This window comes from Aptenodytes forsteri, unplaced genomic scaffold, assembly GCF_000699145.1.
Source record: "Aptenodytes forsteri isolate BGI_AS27 unplaced genomic scaffold, ASM69914v1 Scaffold49, whole genome shotgun sequence".
In the NCBI taxonomy this organism is placed as follows: domain Eukaryota; kingdom Metazoa; phylum Chordata; class Aves; order Sphenisciformes; family Spheniscidae; genus Aptenodytes; species Aptenodytes forsteri.
Window position 1 is genome coordinate 6515301 of NW_008795125.1, and position 15256 is coordinate 6530556.

A 15256-nucleotide genomic window follows, 5' to 3' on the forward strand; every position below is an offset into this window, starting at 1 on the left:
GCCCCTTCAGGCCTCGGCGGCTGGGACTAGGTGAGCAGCAGCCGCTGGTGAGGGTGGCTGTCTTCGCCGTCCCCTTCCCCTTTGGCGGGGGGAGTGCGCGGCCCCGCTCTCCCGGCCGAGGGAGCGGGGAGGGGATGTGGGGCCGTTGCCCTCCGTGCATGACTGACAAGGGGCGGGGTGGGCCTGGCCAGCTGCCCTGGCTTGTCATGGAGGGGGTAGGGGAGTAAGGTGGAGGGCTGGCAGAGCAGAGCTTGCTGCTTGGTTGGCTCTGCTCCCTACCTTTGTGGCAGGGAAGCAGATAGATGGTCACCGAGTGAACCTAGGAGGTAGACACTAATCCTGGTAGTCAGTGAGCGCTTGTCACCTATAAAACTTGTGTTACAGAAGTAACTCTTTTTTTTCTTACCTCTGCTTCGTAGTTTGGGATGTTGAAGCATAGAGAAATTAGGTCATTTGCTCAAATCTTTAAAATAAGTGGCAGAATAGAAACTGTAATTTAAGTTTGCTGCTTGGTAATCCTGTCTGGACCATTTGATCACTTATTGTTGGAAGGAAAAAAACCCTGCCTCGTTAGTCTCACTTGATCTGCTTTTCAACTCTGATTTTGCTGGTTGTATTTTCCAGAAGTGAGGGCGTTGGGGGGGGTCGGAGTTGCACATTTTAAGTGCTTCATTGATGCACCCATTGAAGACCTTCCTGGCAAAAAAGAGTGCCTTAAAAACACTGCTGTGAAAACAATTTCAGTGAGGAATGTGGCTTTTCCTCTGAAGACAATGGACAGCTGCAAGCTGAAGTTGAAGAATTCACATAGAAAATTCATGAGTGAAATCTTTGCTTGGGATCATAAACAGTTTCTAAGAAAAATAATCTTTTATTTAAAAAAAAAAGGAAAATTTTGTTCAAGGTACTTAAATTACTTCCCAAAAGACAAATTGAGATGAAACTACCAGTGCAATGGTATGATTTAATATTGTAAACAATAACTTCTGTTCCTGTGTAGTTTGCTCAGTGCTTCCACAAATGTCAAGAGAATGAAGAAGCCTTTTTAACTTTTCACTGTTGTTTTTTTCAGATTCCTGCCTTTCACAGTGTGTATCTGTGAAATTTCCAAAAGAACAGCAGGCTTTCTCAGTGAGTGAGATTTACCACCAAGTTCAAGAAGGGAATTAGGTTCTCACTGTTAACTTTGATATACTAAATGGGCCCAGAAAGATAAAACTGCTAACATGATTTTATGTGACTATTTAATAGTGTATTTTTGGATCACAGAGGTTCTATACAGTCTTGCTAAGATGGTAAACAAGTGTTTTTAAAAAAAAAAGTTAAATAATGTAACAGCTGAAAGCATTGATTATTAAATCTTTAAGAGCATCCTTTTCCTTTACTTTCAAGGAGTTCTGTAAGGAACTTTTTCCTTGTCTTCTGTTGTTAGTTTGACAGCCTCTAAAGACAGCAATCCCTGTCTTTTGACGGGGAGAGCATGAGCTGACATAACTGGAGCTGTTGTTGAAGGCCACTGGCTCCTCTGTGGCAAGATGCACCTTTAGAAGGGGATAGAGAGCAAGGCAGTTTGTATGCAATTCAGAAGTTCAAGTGGTGAGCTTGAACTCTTGTTAAAATGTTGTTGGAAGCACATGACCTAAAAATGGTGTCATAAAAGACAGTCTTGAGTGGCCAAGCACATTTTTTTAAATGGAAAAATAAAAAGATAAGAAAACATTATGAGAGAAGAGCGTGTGACAGCAGGTATTCAGGTCTCATAGTCTGCATGACATTTGTGAGGAATGTGGCAATGTTGTTCAGGTTAGGATGAGCGCAACATGTAGTACTGGAGTCCCAGAGAAAGTAACAGAGGGGGTGATACAGCCTTGGGTATGTGAAGCTTGGGTAAACCTTTGTCCTTTCTATTTAGATATTTTCCACATTTCTTTTGGATTATAGCCTGTCAAAGGCTGTTGTTGATAGAACAACTCATCCCCTTGTTATTTTGCATACGATTCAGATAAAACTTCTGGTATACCCCAAATTTGGTTGTGGATTTCATTCTCTCCCTCCCCTAATATGATCTCAGTATAGTCCTTGAACATACCAGTTATTCTTTACATGGACTAATGCAGTATTTCTGTCTGTCCAAGACTTTTGTGGGTTTTTTTTGTGAACAACTGCATATCTAAAGCTGAGCAGAATTTTTCTCATCTCCTGCAACTTAAAGTATAAAATTCTGCACACCAGGTTCATGTCTCTTATCATAGCTACATGTTATCCAAGCGAGTTATGGCAAAGCATGAAGAAAGAAGAGCAGAAGTTGGGATTTTTGAGAAGAAACCAACTGATGTGAACAGTGTGTATAGGCAAAGGATAAGCAAACCCACTTGAAGGTTGTCTTAATGACAGAGGAGAAGCAGTTAAACCTCGCAAGGCTGTAGATCATGCATCTGTTTTGGAAAGGAAGATGGTGGTAAAGAAGATAAACATGATTCCTGTGTGACACTATTCTGTGCTAGTGGAACATTGGTACTAAAATTTTGTGACATCTTTGGGGGAAGTAGGCACCATTTGTAAGATGGGCTTTTATTTAAAAATTATGCTAGGTGATTTACTGTTAAATACATTCTTGGAATAGTTGCCCTTTATTAGATTATTTTTTCCAAGGGCTAGCTGTTGAAACAGGCTTGTAGTTGGTGAGGCTGAATTAGATGCGAGAGTCCTATTTCTTTCTAGGCTAATTGATAATATGCCTAGAAAACACAGACAAGTTTTTGAGCATGTGGGCTTCTTTGGATCTGTAATAGAGCAGTAATTTTCAAGCGAACATAATCATTGAGTTTGAACCTCATTGTGGTTTAGCAATAGGAATGAGCAGATGAAAACTGCAAGTTGGTTTTTGTGGTGTAGTTTTGCTTAATACTGAGTAGAAGGTGAATTGAAAACCTCTGGTGAATTGCAGTTCGACTGAAAATTACTGACATCTTAGGAGCTAAGATTTCATCCCTGCTCCCTGATGTTTCAGTCGTTCTGTTGACAGTGCTTTATGGTTAGCTATCTGTACTTCTGTTTTCTCTCCCAAATTCTTTGGGTGAAAACTGCATTCAAAATGTTGTATCTGTTATTTCTAGAGTAATGATTTCAAGATGCCAGGTGGTGCAAGAATCTCATTCAACTGTGTGGATTCCTCTCTTTCATCTCTGAAAAACTGCCAGTCTTACATAAATACTGGAATGGATATTGCTACTCATGTTGCCCTTGACCTTGTGGAAAGCTTCAGTAAGTATATTCTCTCTTGTATTGCATCCCGAATCTGACAGATGAGTCCTAGGCCTACATGTTTTGACTTAGTTATTGTCAGTATCTATCTTCATTATAGGAACTGTAGCTCTTTTGGCTAGACCAGGGTGTTTTCATTCCAATCACTTCATTGTCTTAAATGATAAATTCAGTGAAAATGTAAATACCAGGCAAACATTGTCCCAGTGTTTGTAACACCCAAGACTAGCTTTGTACCTACACCCTACAGCTTTGTAAAAACTAATGTTGCTGAATGATAGGCTTCTTAAGTGGGTGAATAAAATGGCTTTTCATTCTAATACTGCTTCTTTGTGTGTGTTTTATTTGATGTTTAGGGCAAGATATATTAAAATAATGCTAATGATATTGAGTACAAAGCTTGAGACACCTCTAAGGGGATGTGATTTTTTTAAATGCTGTCTCTTTCTCTGCTGAAAATCGGACCCTTTTTAGGGTGCTTCAATTTGGACACTTGCGAAGTGGGGTACCTTAAATCTGTAATCTCTTCTAACAGTCTTGTCATTGCTATTTCACAATAACAGGTGCACTGCAAAGCTATTTTTCAAAGACAAATATTAGGCATCCCATTTCTCTGTCTTCTTAGATCTATGATGATGTTTTCACTAGGAAAAAATAAAAAACTTTAAAGCTCCAAAACCCTAATAGTTTTAATTATGAGTGGAGAGTGAGAATCCTCTGAAACAAAAGTTTTGCTGTTCGTTATAAATCTTGCACTCAACTAAGCCAAGGTTTATGTACAATCAAGATGAATGCTTTTCTCTTTGTCTAGTGTGATAGTTCTCTCTCCTTTGACTTTTTTATCCATACTGCTGTCAGAGACAATTGACATGCCATTTCTAGCGGGGTAGAGGAAATGGAAAGCTTGTCTGAACCATCAACTGGGGACTCCCTTTGAGGTAAAACTGGTATAACCAGTTCTGTTTCCTCTCTGCTTTTGCAGTCACTCTCTCTCCTACTTTGCCGTAAGCAATGCATGGAAATACACTGAATGTACTGAATTCTTTCAGTCCCAAGACTGCAGAACAATCCACAGAAATTAGTTATTGCTACAAAAGTTAAAAGCTTTGATTAATTTCACCTTTCAGGAGAAGCCCCCGTTGCATTCCCATTTGGAGGGGTGAAAGGCAACTTAAGCTTCACTGTGCAGGTCTGCAGCTGGAAGTCTGTGCATTCTACTCCTAGGAAATGTCATTCTCTTCCTCACTTACCTGCTTCTGACACATTAATCTTTAATTACAACCTTGAAATTATTTTGTCCATTTCATTCAGTAACCAAAAGGACCATATTTAGCATTCTATCCTGAGAGGAGGAGGTTACTCTTGATGAAATACCTATGGTTGTTGTTATGGTTAAGTTATATCATGTGACTGGAAAACAGCTCCTAGACCATAAAACTAATTTTATTTTAACAGGGGCAACTTTCCTTTAGAATCAGCTAGAGAATTATCAAGCATGACCTTTTAACACAGTCCATCCCATTGCTCTACAGAAAAGCTATTCCAGACTTGTATTTGTAGCTTATACCTCTTTGGTCTGGTGTTACGGTGTTAGCTTTTTACTTACAATAGTTGTCTTCTTCACTCCTACGCTTTTCCTTGCAGATGTATGTACATGTGTACACGGAAGAAGCAAATGAGTGAAGCTCCTCACTTTTATAAGCTTTGGTTTTCACTCCCCTGACCACTTCACTTGGACTTAAAGTTCTTATGTTCCTTATACAATGCCATAAGGAAAGATACAGGGTTTCTGTGGCATGACATACTTTTGGTAAACAAATACTTTTGGTGTTTTAAAATGAGCATCATCTGATCTGCCGTACTTGACTGTTCAGCTCTTACCTCCAGCTCATACGCGCCCATTTCTATTTCTAGAATTGTTACTTGTCTGTCCTACTTGCCTTCATGTTCTGAGGCAAAATATTAATTTAATTTTGAGCCAGAGTTAGATAATATGTTTCTGCATTCTTGTTCCTGTCCCATTTGCAATTTGTTTTAATTTCCTTTACAAAATCTGACTTTGTCCAGCTTCTGACAGGTTTCATTGCCAGGCTTTGTAGAAGCAAAGAATTCTATTGTGACTGTTATTTTATTTTACAAGCACTATTTCTGTGAAGGTATTTTGTTCCTTTGGACTTTCATATTGGACAATGCTGGTTTTTGGGAATAGTACCGAAAATTTTCATAGCAAGTACATGAGAGAAATTACATTTACATCTGGAGATAACTGAAAAGGCAGGCAAAGTTAGTGCAGTAAGTGATGTCTGCTTCCTCTCTTAGTTGCTGTTCTCCACAAGCCCAATCCTGAAAACATTTACTGGTAAGCATATTTATTAAATAGTACACACTAGTGTTTGCTGGACTGGCTACTGTTTAATGCAGTATTATGGAGGGACTTCCCATAAACGTACCTGATGCTAAGTTAGATCAAAAGATCTAACTGGATCACTTTTCCCTACTTTCTTAGGTATGGTAGTGGGTTTGCTCTGGTGCTGTATTTGAGATGGTTTCTAGGCAGCAAACACCATAGGTTTTTTTGTTTTTTTTAACAATTAAACAGTGATTTGTGAAAGAACCTGTGTGTGGTTTTTCTAACTTCAGAGCTCTAGTAAAGCAGACAAATATAAATGAAAAAATTTAAGTTTTCTTTGACATGTTTAAAGGGATTTTATGGTACGCCAATTTTCTGGGTGTTTCCCTGTTCAGTAAAAATCACTTCCTGCATATTAGCACTGTAGGCATAGAAAAGGCTTTTCTGTTTCTGATGTGTTTAGTGGAGAACGATACGAAGAACGCTTCTAAAGGATGTAAAACGAAGTGAGTTTGGTGTTTCAGCACTTTTGTATGCATGTAAGAGATAAAGCAGCCACGATTGTTCAGGTGTTGTGAAAATCAAAGCTCACTAGGGGGCAGCAGATGATAGGAAGTAAGCAGTACTTCCAGTTAAGTTTAAAAAAAAAAAGGCATTGAAAAGAAACTGGCCTCTTTACCTGACTGTTGATCTGGCCATGACCCTTGAGTAGCCTAAAGTCCTCTCCAGTTAAACCATCCAGAGAACAAGGAACTCCTACACTTGTTATGGAAGCTATAAAATCCTCTGAGAATGATTTTTAATTTGAACTTTGTAAACAGATGGTGGTAGTGTTACATAGAATAAAGAGGGAATAAAACTACTTGTTTGACTGTGAAACCAGAGGGCTGCTGGTAGGAAGGGGTGCTAGACTTGTGGGCAGGAATTGGCTCAGGATATTCCATGATTTATAGTAACCTCGTAACCTATAGTAACCTTTCTTCAGACATCTCAGATGCTTTGCAAACACTGGCTAAGGCTCTCAACTCTCTGGGAGGTAAATAATGGTTACAGGGATTACTTACTTCACCACCACTGAAATGAAACTCTTTTGGGTGAATAATGGCTGCTATATAGAAACATTGTAACTGTATCATAATCCAAAAGAGAAAAATAAAATTTCCTCCAACTGACTGAAACAACTGAGAAAACTTTACTGGAGAAGACAGGTAGAGGTTTTTGAGTTGGATGTCAGGGACATCAGATTAAATTGCCTACTCATGAATAAATATCACAATAGATCTTTCACAGCTTCATTTTGACATAATGTTTGAAAGTTTCCGAACTAAATCAAACACTAGGTTTTCATTTAAACAATAATTTCATACGGAGAATACCTCCTGTTGAATTGAGACTATCCTTTCTGTCAGCACCATAATTCCTTTTAGGAACCTGCCATCTACCTACTTACTCGCTTCAGTCCTGCTTAAATGGAATTTATCTGTTCCTAGGTAAAGGCGGCATGGCTGCAAGCCAGTGCACGTACTGATGCTACTATTGATTACTGTGCCTACTGTTCATTACTGTGCTGCTGTAGTTAAATTTATTCTGTCTTAAGAGCCCTATGTACATCTATTCATTATATTCTTAAAAATGAACACTTTTGCTCTTCATAGTTAACGTACATGAATGAGGCCATTACTTTCTGGCAATAACAACAGAGCCTTTTAGTTTGGATACAGTTCTCAGGTTTGGGGTGCTTTTCTTTTCTTTTTTTTTCTCCTACACGTTAATTGTGATCAGAACTTCCTATTAACTTGCTATTTTCCCCTATAGCTTTTGACTTTCTGTTCTGGAAAGATAAAGTAATCTCACTGGACACAGCTATTCTGACGAGTATAAACAACTGTTAGAGAAATTGATGGGGGAGGAAGGGTTCAATTAAATAATTAAACATTGTAGCTCTGCAATAAATAGTGGTCAGAGAAATCTAGAAAAGTGAGGGAAGCAGTTTCATGGGTACAAATTGCAATTCAGATGACTTTGAAGATCTAAAGATTTATAACCTCTCATCACATGGTCCCACATTTTGAAATGTAGGACAGAATGTACCAATTAATCTAATTCTCCATTACCTTGAATAAGTTTGTTTTACTACTTTCTGCAAAATAATAATACTAATAAAAGCAGTGCTTTCCCATTTCATATGAATAATGGAAAGATTTAATACCCAATATTTCTAGGCGGATTCACATTCATCTCTACTTATGCATATAGTTCTCTTGATGTCTGTTTGCAGTTCACAACAGTAAATTTGAAATGTAGACAGAATGTACCAATTAATCTAATTCTCCATTACCTTGAATAAGTTTGTTTTACTACTTTCTGCAAAATAATAATACTAATAAAAGCAGTGCTTTCCCATTTCATATGAATAATGGAAAGATTTAATACCCAATATTTCTAGGCGGATTCACATTCATCTCTACTTATGCATATAGTTCTCTTGATGTCTGTTTGCAGTTCACAACAGTAAATTTAAAATTATTCCTGTCCATTTAAGCTTTATTTAATGCTGTGAGATGTTTTGAGAATCCTAATGAGAGATAATATGGAAGTATGGATTTTTTACTATGGAATTGTAAATAATAACAGACTTCACATGAAGAAGTCAAAAGGAAAATATTTCACAGTAGAATTAAAACAGCCTGAAGTGTCTGTGAGGCCCCTAATGATATAAACACTCAGAATCTGTTCCCAGCTTTGTACTACCTCCCCTTTCTTTTGTGCTTTCTAGCATCTTGTTCACTGCTGCTGCACTCTGGAGATAAATCTTAAGTTGGCTCTAACCACAGTGATTCCCAAGTCTCTTTCCTCTAAGGAATCCACTGTTCACAGTGTGCCGTAAGGATGAGATACTTAGACTACTGTAAGGTTCATTGTCAAAATTGTGCTTAACCAAGTCTTAATTTCATCAGTGATTCTGTTGCTTAGTCCACTAATACATTTACGTCCATTTTGTTCTAGTCCTGTATAGATTTATGAAAAGAAATTACTAGTGTTAAATATTCAGGTCAGGCATTGCTCATTTATGAACATGTACGATCTCTAGCAAAATAAGGCAGAGTTTCTGTTAACTGCTGTTAATTTAGGTGAAGAATAATTTTAATGCATCTGATCCTGAAAACCTTTTATTTTTCAAATAACTTTGTTGATGTCCATGAAGTTAAATTGTCGATTAAGACCTCCCTGTCTATTGAGAATCTGCAGACTTTTAGTTTTGAGCATCTTCATGGTGTTGTGTTGGGAGCATGTGCTGGTAAAAAGACAAAATTTAAAAAGATCCTGTAAGGAATTAAGGATCTGTACCTAGAGGTGAAAACTAGTTTCACCAAACTGAATGTCAAAGGGAAACAGCCAATTTAAAAGCTCATTTTATTTAATGAGTTAAAAAGAAAGATAAGTTTTATGTCCATCTCAGTCTTTCTGATTATCTTTAGATACCGACATTGTCTAAAGATCGTATTTTTCTCTTCTTTCAAGAATACCATTGTGGTATAGAAACATTTAAAAATGTTACTATATAAAAAAAAAAAGTAAGCAGAAAAACAGACTGTGCACAGTTGGTTTCAGTATGTCCTCCTGGTGCTCAGAATACTCTTGGATGTTCTGTGGCCTAGCCTAGCAAAATACTGAATGAAAGGATACATTGAAATTCTTGAGTGGTCCACCACCTTTCAGAATGGTTTGTATATTTTAAAGCTTAAGCACATGCTTACATCTGTTGCTGGATTGAAGTGCTAATAGATATGTGAATTTGAAGGTGATGCTGTTCAAAATCAGTTATAATGCAAGTAAAATCATCTAAGTTCTACTATAATTTGCATCTTCCTAAATTTAGCCTCAATCTGTTGTTTGAGCTTTAGTAGTGTGATTGAAAAAAGAATTCACTAAGTCAGTACTTGTTTGGCAATGTCTCAATTGTAATGCTCCTTGTATTGGACTTTAAGCCCCATATTGACACCTCTGCACACTGAGGAACAGCTGTTTGCACTGCTAATTTAACTTTTCTTAGTTGCTGAACTGTCTTTACTCAAACTGTTTAAAGTAGTTCTAGAAAGCACTGCTGGACATGCATATGAAATACTTGAAGCAGAAGTCTTATTCTCTGTTTTTGGAATTCGTGTAACCTGCCATGTGTGTTGACTGGTGTGCTGGTAATGATGTGAATATGCTGGCCCAATATAGTTCTGCCATATCCAAAACAGGCATCCGTTCCCAGCTCTGCTCAAAGTCATCGGATGTGAATTCTCTCAACTTGCTGAGGGTGGCAGTTTTATCTGACTCCTCGGGAGAAAGCAGCAGAACTTTTTCAAGAATATGGGACTGTGAATTACGGAGAGTTGTAGATATCGGAATGAAGACGACTAACTCGTGGTCATCTCCAGGCTTCCAGCCCAGCAGCTTGCTCTTTAGAGAGGCCGTTGCTTTTGTCTCTGGACTGGAGCCAACGCTGTGTGGGACTGGGAGGAATGTCCAGTACAAATGGGAAATATTTGGGAGGGCTGGAGAGTATGCTAACTACAGACAAGATGATAAGAATTTCTTAGCATAAAACTTCTGAAAAGCATTTTAAAGCATTAACAGATAGGTTTTTTTTTTCTAATTAGCTGAACAGGTTTTTGAGTAGAGCGCAAGATGCTTCCTTGATATCTGGGACTTTCTTCCAACCACACATCACATTCCCACTGTGAAGTGTAGAGGCCCTGGCGTGTAGAATAGCTGGGTGGGAAGCAGTTATTGCACCTGAACTCTAATCTTATTTGGGGAAAAAAAATGAGCTGCTTTTTCTTCAAAAACTTCCCCTAAAATGTCATGGTCAGCTGCTACTCATGGCTGCTTGCCATCTGTATTAGATAGCAGTGATCTTCCTGTAGCAGTATCGGGGTCTGCATGAGAATTCCTCCTCTCTTCCTCCACACTTTGAAGGATTTTTCTGCTCACCAGTATGTACAGGGCAGGCCCATGGGTCTTACAGAGTGTTAGTGATACGATTCTTTGGCATGTGCCCCAGATTAAGTTAGCCCTTTACAGCTCTGGCTTTTCCTGCTTGTCTGCTTGTTTCCTATTGCATAACCTGCTCGCTGTGCCAGCAGAGCTTACCTCAGTTCCGGCTGCTTATCCCATTTGTCTGTTCCCCTTGCCCCAGAGCTGTCTCTGTGCTTTTCTTCATGTGTGCTGCACTGCATCTCACATGTGCAATCTCCTCCCTTTACTGATTGCTTTCTATTCTCCAGATTGCTTAGGATCCACTTGTGTCATGATGCTTGCTAAATACTAGCCAAACAGCAGTGGGTAATGTAGGATCTTTTTTCAGTGTGTATTTAGCTCTGTGAGATTACCCACAGCACTTTGTTTTCTCTCACTGCTCTCTTAAAATGGTGTTAAACGGGAGTCACTCTAAACATTGCTGACCCTTGTTGACATAGGAAGGAGTGTAGAGACTATAGACACGGCAGTCAGCCTAGTTTTCTAAAATTATTGGCAGCCTTTTAATAGACAGTTGGTTCATGAGTTTCTATGGAATATCCACTATTCTTACATGCAGTGGCTTTCTAAACACATTGCAGCAACCTATAACAAACAGACTTGAAGATCGTAAGTTCATTCATCACTGAGAGCAGGGGACCTTTCCATGGAAGTTTCTCTGTCATTGACCTAAAACTTCTCCTACTTGGAATGGTGCAAATGCCAGTATAAGGATGGACTCTATAGCTGTGTTTGAATATAAAATGGTTTGCTTAATTTGTTTCCTTTGTTCTTTTTTTTCCAGTTTATTTTTCATTGAAAATTCAAATGCAGAATTCCTGCAGTACCATAATATAACATGAATCTTAACATTGGCAAAGTTCTTGTGCATGAAATGACCATGATGTGATTGTTTTGGGATCCAGAAATGGGATCAGAACCTGCTGACACCTGTGCTTCTAAAATTTTCATGCTGTGTTAGTTTCCATGGTGTTAGAGGTCATTGTCCTTCATAAAAATAATCAAAACATAAGGTACTTGTCCTGAGAACAGGCTATAGTATATATAGTATACTATAGTATATAGTATACGTACTTGAGTAAGAGGTAGCATGAAACTCTGCTGACTGAGGAAATGAGCAGGACTAAACTTTGACTTGCTATCCTGTTCTTGTCCAGGGAAGATAAGCTGTGTCAAGATGTTTTCTTGCACATCCTACCTTCCTTAGCATATGAATTGTGGTTTTGTTAGGTCGCTCTCCACCTCACAGTGGCCTCATAATGGACAAAGCTGTGGCCTGTGTTGTAGGGACCCTGCATGAGGAATCAGACCTTGTTTTTCCCTTGCGAGCCCATATATCTGTGAAGGTTCTCAGTGCAGGAGTAGCATTAGAATGGAGCAATCCATTACTTCTTTATGGACACAAGCGAGCAATCTTACCTGGATTGGAAATCCCCAAGAGTGTGCCTCAGTCTCTCAGAATTTACTTTGTCTTTAGGTTAGAGTAATTCCAAATAAGGGTTGCAGCATTTTTTTTTTTCTTTTTTCTTGTTGGAGAATGTAAGTGTAGAATGTCAAAGTCCACCCTGGAGAGAAATGGCTTTTCACTGACGCTTGCTGTACAAAGATGTTTTCTAGCTTTGAGAGAAGGTACTGTAGAAAATGAAGAGAGACCAGTCATCCATTAAGTTCAGTAACCCTTCTGTGTTAGCCTCTACCAGATGCTTCCTGTGAAGCTGCAAGAATTCCCTTATGATCTCAATCTGTTCACAGAGGAAGTTTCTTTCTGATCCCAGGCATTTATCTGCCAGAAGCTGTTTGTTAACTCGTCTGCTTTGTTGCTACACCAATGTCTGTGGTACTAATTGGTGGCATGCACAAACTCAGTGTAGGCACCAAAATTACATCTTTCCTCTTGGGAAGGTTCTTTTCCTTTAAACGTTTAAAGTCAACTTGTATTTTGGGTTATGTGAGATAAAATATTTCAGATTACCTTTCTCAAAAATACTAATTTTGCTTTCCTTCAAATCCCTTACTTAAGATTCATCCTTTTAGGAAAGATGTTCTTTTTTATCTTAATTTATGCTTGTCCTCTATTATGTTGTGCTTCTTGGATTGTTTGATAGGTATTTAACCTTTCAACTAACAGTGAGGAAGATATGTATGTTTTTTGAAGTAGGTAGGTAAATGGTGTCACACTTTCAGTATTTCTTCTTCAAGTAATTTTTTTTTTTGAAACAAGGAGGACTGGTTGGGTTCCTGTGAAATGCTTTTCTGAAGACAAAAAAATTACATTTTGTGCATTATGCTCTTCAGTCAATACCAAAATTTTGAGAAGAGAGGGTTGGATTATTTCTTTATCCTACTTTTGTGCTTCAGTAATTACAGTGTAAAAATTACTTAAAACATCTATAGCCGGCACTGATGAGCCCATTGCTGGAATACGGTGGTTGGTTCTGAAGGCTGTTCTTCAAAGAAGCTGTCTGAAAAATGAGAATTTGGAAATGTGCCTTGTTTCAAAATCTGGAAAAATATGACTTGTAGTGAAAGATTTATGTTCTTTTGTATTTATCCAAAACCCACCCTGACCATAGTCTGTAATCTTACAAAGTGGGAAGGAACAAATATGTAGGGTTGTTATTCTTTCCTAGCTGGAATTTTGACTGTAAAAAGAACACAGCACAGCGAGGGGAAAGTAGCTATGCTTTTGTTCTGCTGGCTCTTTTTCGTTTTGGGTACTCGGTAAGCTGAGTGCGTCCAAGTAGCTTTGTTCCTCAACTGTTGCAGTTCTCGAAGGAACGGGAAACCCATGAGGTGGCAGCAAAGGCTTTCCTGCAGCTTGTGCCGTTACTCCTTCACCTGCTGTGGTCAGCTGTGGCACGGCGGTAACTCGCTCCCAGAACGGAGGTCGAGGTGTTGGTGCCACATCACAGTACTCTTGCATTTAGTAACACTAAAATATAAATGGAGGATTAAGATTAATAGTGGAGAAAGAGAATTAGGATTATCAGATCATAGATTTTTAAAGCTGTTTGGGACCAGCATGATCTACTGCTTTGACTTCCTGCATAATACAGATAATTGCATTTCATAGAATTATTCTTGCATGAAGCTGGTATGTTGTGGTTGAACTAGAGAGTATCATTCAGAGTGAAATTCAGTCTTGATTTAAAGCTAGCTTGCTGAATAACTGTCTGTAGTGCATCCTCATGGAAATGTACTGAAAGCTTGCACCTGAACAGAAGGTCATACTTGGGACAGTCTCAGTTTTTGTCAGAACTCTCGTGAGTGCTCAGATGAAAACTGCACAATTTTTATTTCTCAGGTTTCGGTAGGTGGTATTCACATAGCGTCTGATTTCAAATACATAATGTATGTGTGTATATTTATACTTTTTTCTTATGTATTTTCCTAAGGAAGCGGGTAATTTTCTCCCCAGAGGTCATTATGAGTTAGGGAGGTTTGCAGTCACCTGGTGGGTTATCTCATGTACCCATAGTCACTATTAATTTCTCTGTGTCGTAGACCTCATAAATTCTCAGCAGTCTTCAAAATAGATCATACATGGGATTTAAATGCTGTATAGACCTTTTTGCAGACCCTCTGCACACTAGTGGTGTTAACCTTGAGAGAGTGAGTGAGCTTACAGCTGTAAGTTACAGGCTTGAAATTGCTGGGTGAGGTTCTTTGGCCTCTGCTATGCATGAGATCAGAATAGATGATCCTAATGGTCTGTTTCAGCTTCAAAATACTATGAAGTACTGCAGAGGTCTTGTGTGGGCTCTTTAGCACAAAGATAAATCAACCTCTTTGAACAAGAGCCAGAGAGGAATATTTTATCTGAATAATTTACTGTATGAAAATATTCTCTGTAGTATATTAATCTGTCATTTTCTTATCATCATATTTCTGCCACAGAAATGTGGCAATAAGAAAATACGGCTAACTCCTCTTTAAATGTAGAGGCATACAGTATATATAGAAAGTAGTGTGGGCTTTGAAGAACCCACTCTGAAGGCTTTAATTTTTATCAATTTGAGTAGATCAGTATTTAGCTTTCAGTGATTTAATTGTGTGCCTAAATAACTAGGGAGGGAGGAGGAACCCACAAAAGTAGAAAAAAATCTGGGGTTGGCAGCAGTCAGAAAGATTAAGAATATAAAGCAATTGTATTTCTTTTCTTGATTCTTTCCATTAGGGAAAGATTTATCTGGGTTAAAAGTAAGCATTGTGCTGACATGTTCTCAATGTTTGGTCAAAACATGAAAGAAGCCCTTATGTAGACATGATCATTCTGAAACCTTCATCCTGATCCCGCTACCAGTAGACACAGGACGCTCATCTCTTTTTTTTTTTTTTTTTTCTTTTTTTTCCTTTTTTCCTTTCTTTTCCTTTCTCTTCTTTGTTGTTCTCTTCAAGAATTCAAGAACTTGTGGCTGGTTTTTTACCTTTCTTTTTTTTGATACTCATAAATTTTTGTCAGTGCATGTAAAATTAATTATGAGAGGTTTTTAATACTGCCAGCTAAAAATAATTAAAAAAAGAAAACTTAAAAATGCATTCTGACTCAAATCCAGGTTTTATGACATGTTTCCATTTACACCAATATTATATAGCACGCTGATGGTCTAGTGA

The 15256-nt window shown here is 38.3% G+C and overlaps 1 protein-coding gene across 1 annotated transcript in view; it reads left to right on the top strand.

The window, feature by feature from the left end:
- The window catches only part of NSMCE2 (NSE2/MMS21 homolog, SMC5-SMC6 complex SUMO ligase), a 137353-nt gene continuing 122097 nt past the window's right edge, over positions 1–15256 (top strand). Inside the window, exons 1-2 of the mRNA XM_009277241.1 lie at positions 1–30; positions 3117–3264. Coding sequence (XP_009275516.1) covers positions 3132–3264 — 133 coding nt within the window. The 5' untranslated portion in view covers positions 1–30; positions 3117–3131. The remainder of the gene's footprint in view (positions 31–3116; positions 3265–15256) is intronic.